At 50.6% G+C, this 12826-nt stretch overlaps 1 protein-coding gene across 2 annotated transcripts in view; it reads right to left on the bottom strand.

Annotated features, from left to right (window-relative positions):
- The window catches only part of Pgs1 (phosphatidylglycerophosphate synthase 1), a 38575-nt gene extending 26803 nt beyond the window's left edge, over positions 1–11772 (bottom strand). Inside the window, exon 1 of one of the 2 annotated variants that reach the window (XM_076543835.1) lies at positions 11615–11772. In XM_076543835.1, coding sequence (XP_076399950.1) covers positions 11615–11748 — 134 coding nt within the window. In that variant the 5' untranslated portion in view covers positions 11749–11772. Of the gene's footprint in view, positions 1–4682; positions 5056–11614 lie in introns of those variants that run through there. The other variant, XM_042283190.2, reaches the window with a different exon arrangement.
- Between the last annotated feature and the right edge of the window lie 1054 nt (positions 11773–12826).

Raw genomic sequence — 12826 nt, 5'->3', positions numbered from 1 at the left:
TTAACAGTGCCCAGTGGTGCTTTGTATCCACTGGCGGAGAAAAGTCACCAATGGGTCTTATCTAGCAGTGACCCCTTCAGGCTACTATACTGACCTGACAGGCAAAATGTGCCCATGGTGCAACAGTGGCATGAAGGTAATGGGGTAACCAACCACCTTCTGTTGGGATGTAAGGCCTGTTCCACAGGGAGGAATTCACTCATGGTACTGTAAATCTGATCATGGTCCATGGCTTGGGAAGCCATAGGTCCTGGAGGACCTATCACTGTTTTGTTTTGTTTTCTGGTTTTGTTGTTGTTTGTTTTTTGCTAAATGGATGTGTTGCTAAACTGCCTTCTAAATACCTATGGTTATGTCCATGGCTTGCTCTCAGCAGTGGGCAGCAGTTAATGGAGACTTGCAACTGATGGGAAAGCTGAGAATAAGTGATTGCTGAGTGCTCAGTCGAAACTGGACATCTCTACTGACCTCACCAAGGCTCAGAGAGCATCCAGGAAGAACACAGAAAGGACCTAAGAGCTGATGGGTAAAGAGGAGCCCTGTGAAATGGACGTGATATGGCTGCTGCGGTTATCAGCAAAGATCAAGCCAATAAGATCAGTCCACATTCCAGCAGGCAGCGCTCACTGGGCTCACTGAAGCAGCTCAGCAGTTAGGGGATCCTGCTGCTCTGGCAGAGAACACAAGCCCAGTTCCCAGCACACTGGTCAGCTCACACCAGCAACTCCAGTTCCAATGGATCCATCACCCTCTTCTGTTCACCACAGGCATCAGCACATGTAGCTTGCACACACAGACTTGGAGCAGAAATAAAAAGTAATAATAAAAACTGGTTTTACTCAATTACTGGGCAAGCCTCAATGAAACATTTCACTATTAGGATAAGAATTTATACTGTATCAAGCTGATAATAGAAAAATAAATAAATAAAAATGAAAAAAAAGGAAAGGATATGAAGATCCTGCATAGACAGGATCAAGGCACATTGTATAAAGTATGAAATTGCCAAAAAATAAGTAAAAGATACGTGTTTTTAAACCCTGCCTACGGATACTGGAAACAAGGTCAGCCTAGGATGGCAATAAAGACTCAGCCAGGAGGGAGACTCACGGCTCATGGGGCTTCTGTGAGAGGTCCCAGAAACAACATCCACTTTTCTCTCTACAACTCAGATTTGGGGAGAACGGCTGGTCAGTACAGTAGGGAAGAGACCTATCTGGAGGGGCTGGCCTTGACAAGAAGGGCCCTTAACTGTCAGACACATCCTTCCAGGGTCCCACCAATGCCAACCTGACTGCACAAAGCATGAAGCTACACCCCAGGAAGCTTCAGTGTGTCCAAGCTGAGCCATGCCCCTGCCGCCCTGGGCAAAACCCCACACAAACCACTCTAAATCCCAGGCTGCAAACAGCATCAGGAGACCGTTTGCAGCGTGTGACTGGGCAGGGTTCTGGGCAGCATTTCCTCAGCACCCTGGGGCTCAATGAGGATTCCAGGAAGATGATTTCACCGCTTGGTCCAGGCTCAGGCAATGAATCTCCCCAGGGCTCCAGCACTGCGGGGATGCCAGATGGCCCCCAGCGGCACTTCCCAGAAAGCCCACCGGTCTGTCATGACCAACTCACTGCCAAGAAAACTTTAGTCAACAGTGGAAGGTACTGGGTCTGGGTCCTGGGAGGACTGCAAGAGGCCTTGGCCACCCATACAGAGGGGAGAAGGTGGCGGTTTCCCTGCTCTCACTATGGAAGCTGAGGGCGCCCCTCAATGTTTGCTGGCTTCCACATAAAAGTCCTGAGGGTGAACAAGGGATTGCTGCCTCTGTCCCACACACTGACCAGGCTTAGAGAGAAGAGGGGAAACCAGGAAACAACAGGGAAACCTCACAGCTAACCTGTGAGACCCCCAATAGGTAGAGTGCAATATTCACGAGGGGACCATGGTCTGTGTGCAGCAGTGAGCTTCCAGCTCACAGCACATTCCCCACCTTGTAGAGTATGTGGGGAAGGACTAAGGGTCTGCCTGCTTCACTCCATGCCACATCCTCAGTCCCCACACAGCCACCATGTGGGCAGAGAGATGCCAACCAGCTCACAAAGAGGAAGACGAGGAAATACCCATGCACACCAGACAATCCAGAACAGGGCCAGAGTTCCTGGAACCCTAACTCATGCCATCATGTAAATTCCTAACACACTGTGGAAATGTGCAGCCTCTGTCTCCCTACTTGTAAAGGACTCATCAACTCATACAACTGGGATTACAGAGATCCGAGAGGAAATGCTAAAGGTGATTAGATAATGTCAGACAGACATGGTCAAAGGCGAGGGCAGGTGATGCCTGGAGCTGCTGGGAGGCTTTCAGCAGGCAACCTTGAAAATCTTAAAAGGCAGCAAAATTCAAACTGTACACAGAAGGAAGGGGGCTCTGGGCAAGGTGATATGTGAGCAACAGAAACTTCAAAAGCCAGGTGGTGGTGGCGCACACCTTTAGTCCCAGCACTCTGGAGGCAGAGGCAGGTGGATCTCTGCGAGTTCGAGGCCAGCCTGGGCTACAGAATGACTTCCAGGAAAGGTGCCAAAGCTACACAGAGAAACCCTGTCTCGAGAGAAAAAAAAAAAAAAAAAAAAACTTCCAGAAACCAGTCCTGAGACTGTGTGTCCCCATACTCATACCCTACAAAGTATAAGAGCAGGCCTAAGCAGACACCATGGCAGGCAGTGGCTGCATGGGTGGCAACCTTGAGCAGGTCTCTCCCCGACAGACAGCTCGCCCTAGAAATGTTCCACTAGGGCCTTGGTCCAAACGTTGTTGCAGGCTTCTCTGCAATGACTTCCTGTTTAATCTGTGCACTGACAGGTTTATTTTTTCGAACAAGAAGGAGCTGTAAGCCAATTAGGGTTTGCTGTGCTGATTCACTGTAGAGGCAGCCTAGACTTCATGTTGCTCTCACACACTGAAGGAGGTGTGCACCAGTAAAGGCAGGGAGCATAAGGGACCCCACAATGACAGCACACCTAGGAGACCCATCTGGACTGGAGGGAGCTTGAGTCCCAATAAAGGGCAGCAGCCTGGTCTGCTCTAGGGCCAAAACTGTGCAGGCTGGCTCCTGGCTTCCCATAATGCAGCTCCTGCGGACTGTCCCAGAAAAAAGCTTGTCCCCACAACAGCACTAGCCCCACTGTACAGTAATCCAGTCTCCAGGGGCCACCCACCTGCACAAGTGATTCCCCTAAGCCAGGAGGTTTACTAAGAAACCACACGGCGTGGGTCAGTGGTAAAGGCCCCTGCCGACAAGCAGACAACCTGAGTTCAATACCCTGAAACTCATACGACAAAAAAGAAGAGAGAACTGAGTACAGCCAGTTAGTGGCACTCACACAGAGACAGAGAGACAGACAGACAAACACACAACATAAAAAAGGATTGTTTTTTTTAATGAAAAAAAGAATGTGTCCCACCGAGAACCGCGTCTGAGAGTCAAGGCAGAGGCTGAGATGACAGAGAACTGACGTCATCACGCTCACACTCGCGGAACCGGCCACTGCACATGCAGTTCCCACTCCACAGCTGCTTCCCAAGTCATCTTCCTAGACACCGTCTACACCCAGTTCCAACTACAGAGGAGGAAGTGGTACAGACAGACGACAGGTTCTCGGGCCTGCCTCTCTGAAGGCCCCTCCTTTCTCCTGGAATGTCCAGGGGGTGGAGAGAACGGGCCTGCAGGCCAGTGGAGCCCCCCCCTCCCCCCCCCCCCCCCGACACCCAAGGTCTAGGAGCACATGTCACTCTCAGCATGAGGGGTCAACGGCGCAAAACCATCCTCAGCCTGTAGTTCTGAGGACCCAGGACAGCACCCTCTCACAATTAGCTGCTCAGGTCACACCCACAAGATACCTGACAGTGGGTGAAAGGTCAGCCAGACTTAAGGCTTCCTGAAGACACTGCAGATAAATTCCCTGAATTCAGGAATGACTGGAAACCCTACCAGCAGGGTCCTGTGAAGTGGACACAGTGAATGTGAAAGCAGGGGAATGGACTAGGCACAGGAATAGGCTTCTTCCCACGACCCCAAGGACCTACGGATTCAACCAACCCAGAGCACAGCATGGACACTCTTCTCTGAGCCCCTGGACAGATGGTGAAATGAGTCTGACACACCAGAGTCCTAGGCAGGACAGTGTCCTCCCTCAACACTCCTCCATGAGGGGGATGGGACAATCATATTAACTGAGCTCAAAATTGCCAAGCTGTTACCCAACAGAAAGGCACATGGCCTTGGGTGGAGCAGCAGGAATGCTCATCACACCAGCATTTAGGGGCTGCATGCATTTACGGAAAGACACTGGCTTGCCTCACCTGTGGGTGGGCCACAGGGAGACCCAGCCTAGCTCCCCCATTCCCAGTAGAGAGACAACTGAGAAGGGCAAACCCCAGAAGCAACTGTTTTCTACACTTCACCCTCTGAAGCCCCCCAACACCCTGGAGCCACTGTCCCCAATGCCTCCTACCACCAGTGGGACACTGGGACTAAGATTCCTTCCCAGGGGTGACGCAAAGCCTCAACAACAAACCAGGGAACGAACGCTCCAAAGCTCACTCTGGCTGAGTAAATGAATTTAGTGGGCTTTACTTACTGGAGTATATGTGCTACCCACACAAAGACCACATCAGAAAGTCCTTACCCAGCAGGGACAATGGCTTTCACACTGACAGCCGAATAGTTCCATCTTCCCCAGCCTACACCCTCGCCCCTCTCCAAGGCCATGGACAGTGAGAGCAGCATTGTGTGCAACAGGTGTTACGGAGACTATTTACTCAGGTGAGGTCTCTTCCCCCCAACCCTCTATGAGGGGTGTGAACAGTCAGCAAGCCCAGCAGGGATGATCTTTTCAAGCCGGCACAGCTGGACACCCCAAGATGGCGGTTGTTTGACTCAGAGGATAGACAGGTACAGCAGGCAACGGCAGGGCTGTGGGCAGAGGCAGGGCCGGGCCGGTCCTTGGTCCTTCTAGTGACTGTTGACTCAGGTGAGGTCTCTTGGCCCTCCCAGGCCCTCTGCGGGGGGTGTGAACAGACAAGCACCACTTAGACGACAGTTGTTTGGCCCTGAGGAAAGACCTGTACAACAGACACAAGCTACAGGTCAACGTGCAGGGCTTTGGACAGAGTGCTGTGAATCGGAAGTCAGCCTCCTGACCCTGCCAGACAGCCCACATGGCCAGGAATGCTTGGTCCTGCACCAGATCTCAGGGTTCCCTCCCTCTGGGAAAGAGGGTTCCTGGCACAGACGATGAGATCCCAGTCAAATCTGTCCAAATGGCCCCCTCAAAAAAGTCTTTAGAAGAAACTGTGGTATTTTGTCATCACATTTTCAGAAACTACTTTTTAAGAAAAGTCCACCCTCTGCCCCCCCCACTTACACGTCATACACATTTAAATGTAAAAAGTGAACTGATGAGAAGAGCAAGAGTCATAACTTCCTGAGAAGCCTGTACTTCCTGCAGCCCTGGGAGCTGGGCCCTCCCTGACTTCTGCAGTCTGAGCCCCAGCAAGGGAAATGATGCTGTAGGTTACTCAAGACCGTGGCCGCTGGACTCCCCCAGTAAGCACCGCTCCAGAGGCCCAGCGGCCAACATCCAGCTACACGCTGACCACAAGCCAAAAGGAAGTCGATGACATTGGGGGACTGAAGAGCTAAAACGTCTTTAGAACCATGGCTAGCGAGGCATAACAGGAACAAGGTGCACGACACGAACCAACCATGCCTACCCTCACTGGGCTCCCGCCAGGCTGCCTCCTTTCCCATTTATCAGTATTTACAAGGGGATTAGCTATCAGAGCATTTTAATCCCAGGCTGTTCTCCAACTGCCTAGCAGCACACGGCCAGCTGGACCAACTCACCCCAGCTAGGATGCACTCAGGGACACTGTCAATAGCAACTTACCAAGCTACAACTGCAAGTGAGTCAGCTGAGAACCAAGTGTGAAGTCACACAAGGTCACATCTGAACTCTGAGAAAATTAATTCCTCTTGGACTCCAGATTATCTCCCTCCCACCCAGTCTAACTGCATAAATCATAAACCAAGAGGGGATGAGGACACAGAGTAGTGGTAAAGTACTTGCTTAGCATATACTTGTGTTCAAACTCCAGTACAATTAAAAAAAACCTTGACAAATTCATTAGAGTCTAGTACAGCGGCATATGAAGTACTCAGAGGCAAGCGGGTCAATCTGTCCACGGTCATCTTCAACTACATACTGAGTGTGAGGCTAGCCTGGCCTAATGAGACTCTGTCTCAGAAACTAAAATAAGCCGGGTGGTGGTGGCGCACGCCTTTAGTCCCAGCACTCGGGAAGCAGAGGCAGGCAGATCTCTGTGAGTTCAGAGGCCAGCCTGGTCTACAGAGCAAGTTCCAAGACAGCCAGTGCTACACAGAGAAACCCCGTCTCGAAAAACCAAAAAAAAACAAAAAAACACTAAAATAAACCAAGAGACAGAGCTCTAGTGGGTTGGGAAGGCTGAGCCCCACCATCAAAAATGGCCAAAGAAAAGTAACTGCTGGAGTGTGATGGTTCCTCAGAGCAGAAATTTCTCAGAATGTACCACTAACCTTCCATCACAAAGTTTGAAATTCCAACTCAAAGAGCCTTCTGTGGCTACCCGTTTCCCTCTCACAAGCCAGGAAAAATAGGAACAGTGTCCCGTTACACATATAGCTGAACTAAATGTAGTTTAGGAGGAAAATCTATAGGCCACAAAGAATACTTCCTTATATGGCAAACAAAGTCAAGGCTAGAAAAGAATGCGTCTTGAGAATTTCCTATAGGTCTCATCTGCTCCAGTCAAGGAGCCCGGTCTGTCCATCACTCACTCCAAAGCCCTCCCTCCAAGGTGTAGCCCTCTCCTGAGCACTGGGCACCTCTACCTGGATGCACCTGAATGTAGCTCAGAGCCACCAATGGCCTTACCATCATCCCCCAAACCTGCAGCTTTTACTCCCAAAAGCTGGGTTAGTTAAGTGCTACAACATAAGCATGACTACCTCAGCATCACCACCCCTATACCCAAAGCAGGACTGACCAATCTGGACCTCTAATTTTATACTCCCACTGCCCCTGACTATTCACAGGAGCACCCCAACCCCCTAAAACTCAGGCTGTACCATTCACAAAAGAAATCACACAAGGACCTCCTAAAATTTGCCTTCTTGGGTCTCTGGTCCAGGAGGCTGGCTTGCATCTAGCTCCTCTCCTACTTAGCAACCCTCTATCAATTGTTAGAAATGATTCAAGGGCCTGGTAGTGGTGGTGGTGGTGGTGGTGGTGGTGGTGGTGGTGGTGGTGGTGGCGGCGGCGGCGGCGGCGGCGCCTTTAATCACAGCCGCTCAGGAGAATTCAAGTCTAGCCTGGTCTACAGACAGAGCTACTTCCAGGACTGCTCAGGCTGTGTCACAGAGAAACCCTATCTCAACACCCCCCCCCCAAAAAAGCTTCAGGTACTGCCTGCCACACTCCTGTTTACATCATTTGCCCCTTAAACGCCTACTCCCCCTTCTTCACTCCAAACAGCTCTGTGCTGTTCCACCAAGAAGCCTTCCGTATCTCAGGAGCCTCTCCAGGGTGGCGCCATGACCTTCCACCTTACTTTCCTGGAACTGTCTGCTCACAGGTCAGGGCAGTGTAAAGACAGGGCTGTGTCTTTATCTCACTTAGTACCTAGCAGAGCGATGACCCATCCACACGAGGAATGAATGAACTCTTTCATTCTCCCAATGACAGTGAGTCAGACACTCGCTTCAGAGAAAGCAACAGGATTTCAAGATCACTAATAAGATTTTCTCATGTTCCTAAGTCTCTATGGGCACCTCTAACCCTGAGAGGAAACCACGCTGTAAAGAACTGTTCCTCCTGCTGGCCGCAAGGATTCACCAAGCCCCTGATGGCTGAGTCAGACTGGCAAGCCAGAATCTAAAATAACTTAAGCTCATGACTACACAGAGCTATTATCAATGAATCAGTGATCAGAGAATTACAAGAAACCACACCATTCGGGGAATAAGGGATTGGGAGGTACAGGAGAACAAAGGAGAATCGAAAGCCAGTAGCTCAGTGAGTGGCCACAACTGACATGAATAATGCCGAACACTAAGGCCCCAGAGAACAGAAAAAGCTGAAAGCCAAACTAGGCAGAGGCAGGACAAAACCACGCAGGGTCACTCACTGGTGGAAACACTAATCCACTGGAAAACAAGAGCTTCTGAATGCATGGCAAAGAAACTCAATTTCTGGTTCTGACTCAAAGAAATCCACCAATTAGGATCTGGCCAGCTTTAGTCTACAGAGTGAGATCCAGGACAGGCACCAAAACTACACAGGGAAATCCTGTCTTGAAAAACCAAAAAAAAAAGAGAGAGAGAGAGAGAGAGAGAGAGAGAGAGAGAGAGAGAGAGAGAAAGAGAGAGAGAGAGAGAGAGAGAGAGAGAGAGAGAGAGAGAGAGAGAAGGAGGAGGAGGAGGAGGAGGAGGAGGAGGAGGAGGAGGAGGAGGAGGAGGAGAAGAAGAAGAAGAAGAAGAAGAAGAAGAAGAAGAAGAAGAAGAAGAAGAAGAAGAAGAAGAAGAAGAAGAAGAAGAAAGAAAGAAACCTGCCAATCAATCCCGCACACCCCTACTCAATCCCGCACACCCCCTGGCTTAACTGTAGGCTTAATCTTCTGGCATAAAAATACAGGGCCACATGTACTGTGAAAATTTTGGGAAGCTGTGGTGATTGGGGTGGCACATGCCTGTAATCCCAGAACTCAGGTGAAGGCAGGAAGAACAGGAGTTCAAGGTCATCTCCAGACATAGCTAGTTCAAGACCCACTTAGGAAAAAACGAGACCCTGCCTCAAACACGAGTCATGTACAATCAATTTAGACTATGCTCACTGCCACACTGCACCTGCAAGCCCGCATCCGTAAGTTTAAGGCTGTCCTTAACTACATAGCAAGCCTGGTCTACATAGGAAGTTCTAGGACAGCCAGGGCTACATAGTGAGATCCTGTCTCAAAACTATATTAATGGGCTGGATAAATGGCTTATCGGTTAAGAGGCCCACTGCTCTTGCAGAGGACTTAAGTTTGGTTCCTAGAACTGACTGTAAGTTTAGATCCAGGGGATCCAATATCCTTTTCTGGCCTCCAAGGGCACTTGCACTCACAGAGACACACATAAACAAAAATAAAAATAAAACCTTGGGCTACGTGTGGTGGCACACACCTTTAATCCCAGCACTTGGGAGGCAGACAAGTGGATCTCTATGAGTTTGAGGTTAGCCTGGTCTACATAGATAGTTCCTAAGTCAGCAAACTATATAGTGTGAACCTGTCTCAAACAAACTAACAAAATCTTTTTCTTTTTTTAATTTTTTAAAGGGGCCAATGAGATACCTCTGTAGGTAAAGGTGTCTGCCACCAAACCTGACAACCTATGTTCAATTCCTGGGGCAAACACATGCACACACAATGAAGTTTTTTCATTAAAAAATAAAATAAAATAAAAAGGCAAAGCAGGAGGAAGACAAAAAGAAAGTGTCCCAGCTGAGCATGTTGGTACAAGCCTGTAATCCCTGTGCTCAGGAGACTAAGGGAGAAGGACCCAGAGCTCAAGGCTAACCTGGGCTACACAGCATGGGAATTGGGGGTGTAGCTTAGTTGGTAAAGTATATATCTGCCTAGCATGCACAGAGCCTGGAAATTACCCCTGGCACCACATGAAATTGGGCACAGTGACATGTGCCTGTAATCCCAGGACTCAGGTTGTAGACAAAAGGATCCGAAGTTCAAAATCTTCAGCTACAAAGCATGTTTGAAGGTAACCTAGGCTACATGAGCCACACACACACACACACACACACACACACACACACACACACACAAAAGTAGCTTTAGGGGTACAGCTCAGTGGTAGAGTGCTTGCCTATCCTGGATTTGATACCTAGCAGTAGTGGGGGTAGTTTGTGTAGAATGCCTCAGCACCCTTCAGTGATCAACACCAAAGCTAAACAAGTATGCTTCAAAACAAAGAGGAAATTAACAAGGCTTTCTAAACCCCTCATCTTTCAGGCTGAACTTCTGAAACCTTAAACTAAATTTTTTTGTGGTCTGATGGCATGATGTAAGCATCACCTGACTTTACCACCCAATACAATGGCCAGGTCTTTCGTCGTGCCTCGGTTATGGAGTACGGAGTGGCCACTTCCTCTACATCCGGGAAACCAGAGACATTCTGATCAGTAGGCATCCAAGATTTACTTTCTGCCTCGAATCTGTCACTTGAAAGTTCCTCTGAATCAAACCTGTGCTTGGCTGCCAAGCTCCCTCTGTTAGTCTGTGAATCACTGTTCCACATCTGGAAACCAACACAGGACATTGCACCCCTAGCTGTCTAGTAAAACCACAAGATCTTACCCATGGAACTCAGATATCAAAAGCTAAGAGAATGGACCACTATAGCTCACACCTGGGACCCCAGCACTGGAAAGGATGAGGCAGAAGAATCAGGAGCGCTAGGCTAGCCTGAGTTACTCAGCCAGTTTAAGGACAGTCTGAGCTACATGAGACCATGTCTCTAAAAGAACTGGGGGACCAGGGAGCTTGCTGCTGTGCCCGGTGACCTGAGTTCAATCACCTGAACTCACATGATAAAAGAACCAACTTCCACAGGTCGTCCCTACTACCACGTGAGCAGCAATGGCATGTGAGTGCTCTCATACATCCACACACAAAAATTATAGGGGGGAGGAGAGGAGAGGGAGGAGAGAGGGAGGGGGAGGAAGGGAGGGCGGAGGAGGGAGGGGGAAGAGGAGGAGAGAGGGAGAGAAAGAGAGCGAGCCCGAGCGCGCCAGGGATGGTTCTGGGTTTGAGTCCCAGCACCAGAAGAAAAAGAAAACACTTACAAAATCAAAGTGCTGAACAATATTTCAACTAATAAAGTAGGTTCCAAGTTTTCGTTAGAGCCAGTGTCTCTAAACATTTGCACACAAGAGAATCTCTCTCTCTCTCTCTCTCTCTCTCTCTCTCTCTCTCACACACACACACACACACACACACACACACACACACTTATTTTTTTTTTCTAAATATTAACAATAGCATCAGGCCTCTTGGGTGAGCCTGTTCTTGGCAAATGTTTACTTTAAAGGACCACTGCCCGAACAAACTACTTCAAAACCTACTTCACCCACTTCAGTTTACACAACCCACTTCAGTTCTTTCCCAGAAAGAGGCCCTTTGGAAACGCGAAGAAAGGGTTCCGAGAGTTTCCTCTTCACGGGGCTGAGTGCTGCCTGAGTCAGGATTGAGAAATGGCTCGGTCGGGCAGGGTGTGTGGAAGTCAGCCCGCACCCGGTTCCCGCAGGGCTGATTCACTCCCGCCCGGTCACCGCGTTAGCACAGACTGCCACGCTCACCCCGCGGGGCCAGAGAACACCGGCCTTCGCCCCGGGGGCCCCGCCGCAGCCCCGAGCGCGCCCCGGGGGCTCCTGCACGGTGCACGCCCACGGAGCCGCGGCGGGGCCGCCAGCACGCGGAGCCGCGGCGAGGCCCCCGCCCGGCCCGCCCCGAGCGCTCTCACCTCCGGCGCCGGCGCTCCCGGCTCCTGCCCAGGCGGTCGGAGAGGCGGCCCAGGAGCGCGGCCAGCCCGGGCCGGCCAGGCAGCAGGCCCAGCAGCCGCCTCCAGAACACCGGGCCCGCTGCCGGCGCCGCCATGGAGACCCGCCGCTTCCGCTTCCGGCGCTCGAGAACTTTATTGACAGCGCGAGCGCCGACACGGAGCCAGCGCGCAGGCGCGGAAGCGGCGGCGGAGGCTGTAAGGACTGTGCAGCCTGGGGTTGACTCGGTGTGCTTTCTGGGACACAGTGTCGCGCCAGGGAGGAAGCTCAAGGGCAGGCAGCGTGGACCACGGCCCTGAGCTCACCTGCACTGCTCCAGCAGGGAGGATGCTGGTGACAGCTCAGCACCTCGAATCCGGTCAGCTGCGGCCCTGCACCCTGCACGCATCTGCCTTGCTCCAAGAGGAAGGAAAGTTGCTCAGCGCTCCCTGACACCTATCCTGCCAGCTGCTACCCTGGGCTCACTTGAGGTTCCAGGAGAGAGGATGTTGTGACATCTCAGCGCCCTGACACTTGTCAGGTTGATAGCTGCTGTCCTGAGCCCTGTGCCCTGCACTCGCCTGACTTGATGGCTCAGCACCCGAAACCCATCAGATTGCCAGGAACTGCCTTGCGCCCGCATTAACCTCTGCATTGCTCCAGGATGGTGTCAGCACTCTGAAGCTTGACCCCCCTCTGCCACCTGTCAGACTTACATGCCACTGATTCCTTCCTTGGCTCACGCAGGCTGGGATTCAGAAACTAGAAACATTGTAAAACATAATCATAATTCTTTTTACCCCAGAGATGTTGGGGAGTTAAAACTGTAGCACTTAAACTGACATTCTGAATTTCACTTCCACCAAATTATTCCAGGGGAGTTAATCACACATTCCCACAAGAATATTTATCTCAGCATTTCGCACATTATTGAAAGTGTAGAAACAATCTCAGTGAAGAAGTTGATTAGATACACTGTGGTGTATCAGTACGTTGGATGACCGTATCTCCGTGAAAAAAAAAAAAAAAAAAAAGATATCCTAGAAGGGACACCCTTTACAAAATTACCGGGGGCTGGCAGGATGGCTCAGTGGATAAAGGTGCTTGCAACAAGCTGAGCTGAAGCCTCAGAACTCACATGGTAGAAGGAGAGAGACCCGACTCACAATTTGTCTCTGGCCTCCTCCACATGCACT

This window comes from Peromyscus maniculatus, chromosome 8 (genome assembly GCF_049852395.1).
Source record: "Peromyscus maniculatus bairdii isolate BWxNUB_F1_BW_parent chromosome 8, HU_Pman_BW_mat_3.1, whole genome shotgun sequence".
Taxonomy (NCBI): Eukaryota; Metazoa; Chordata; class Mammalia; order Rodentia; family Cricetidae; genus Peromyscus; species Peromyscus maniculatus.
This window is presented reverse-complemented; position numbering and strand designations above follow the sequence as displayed.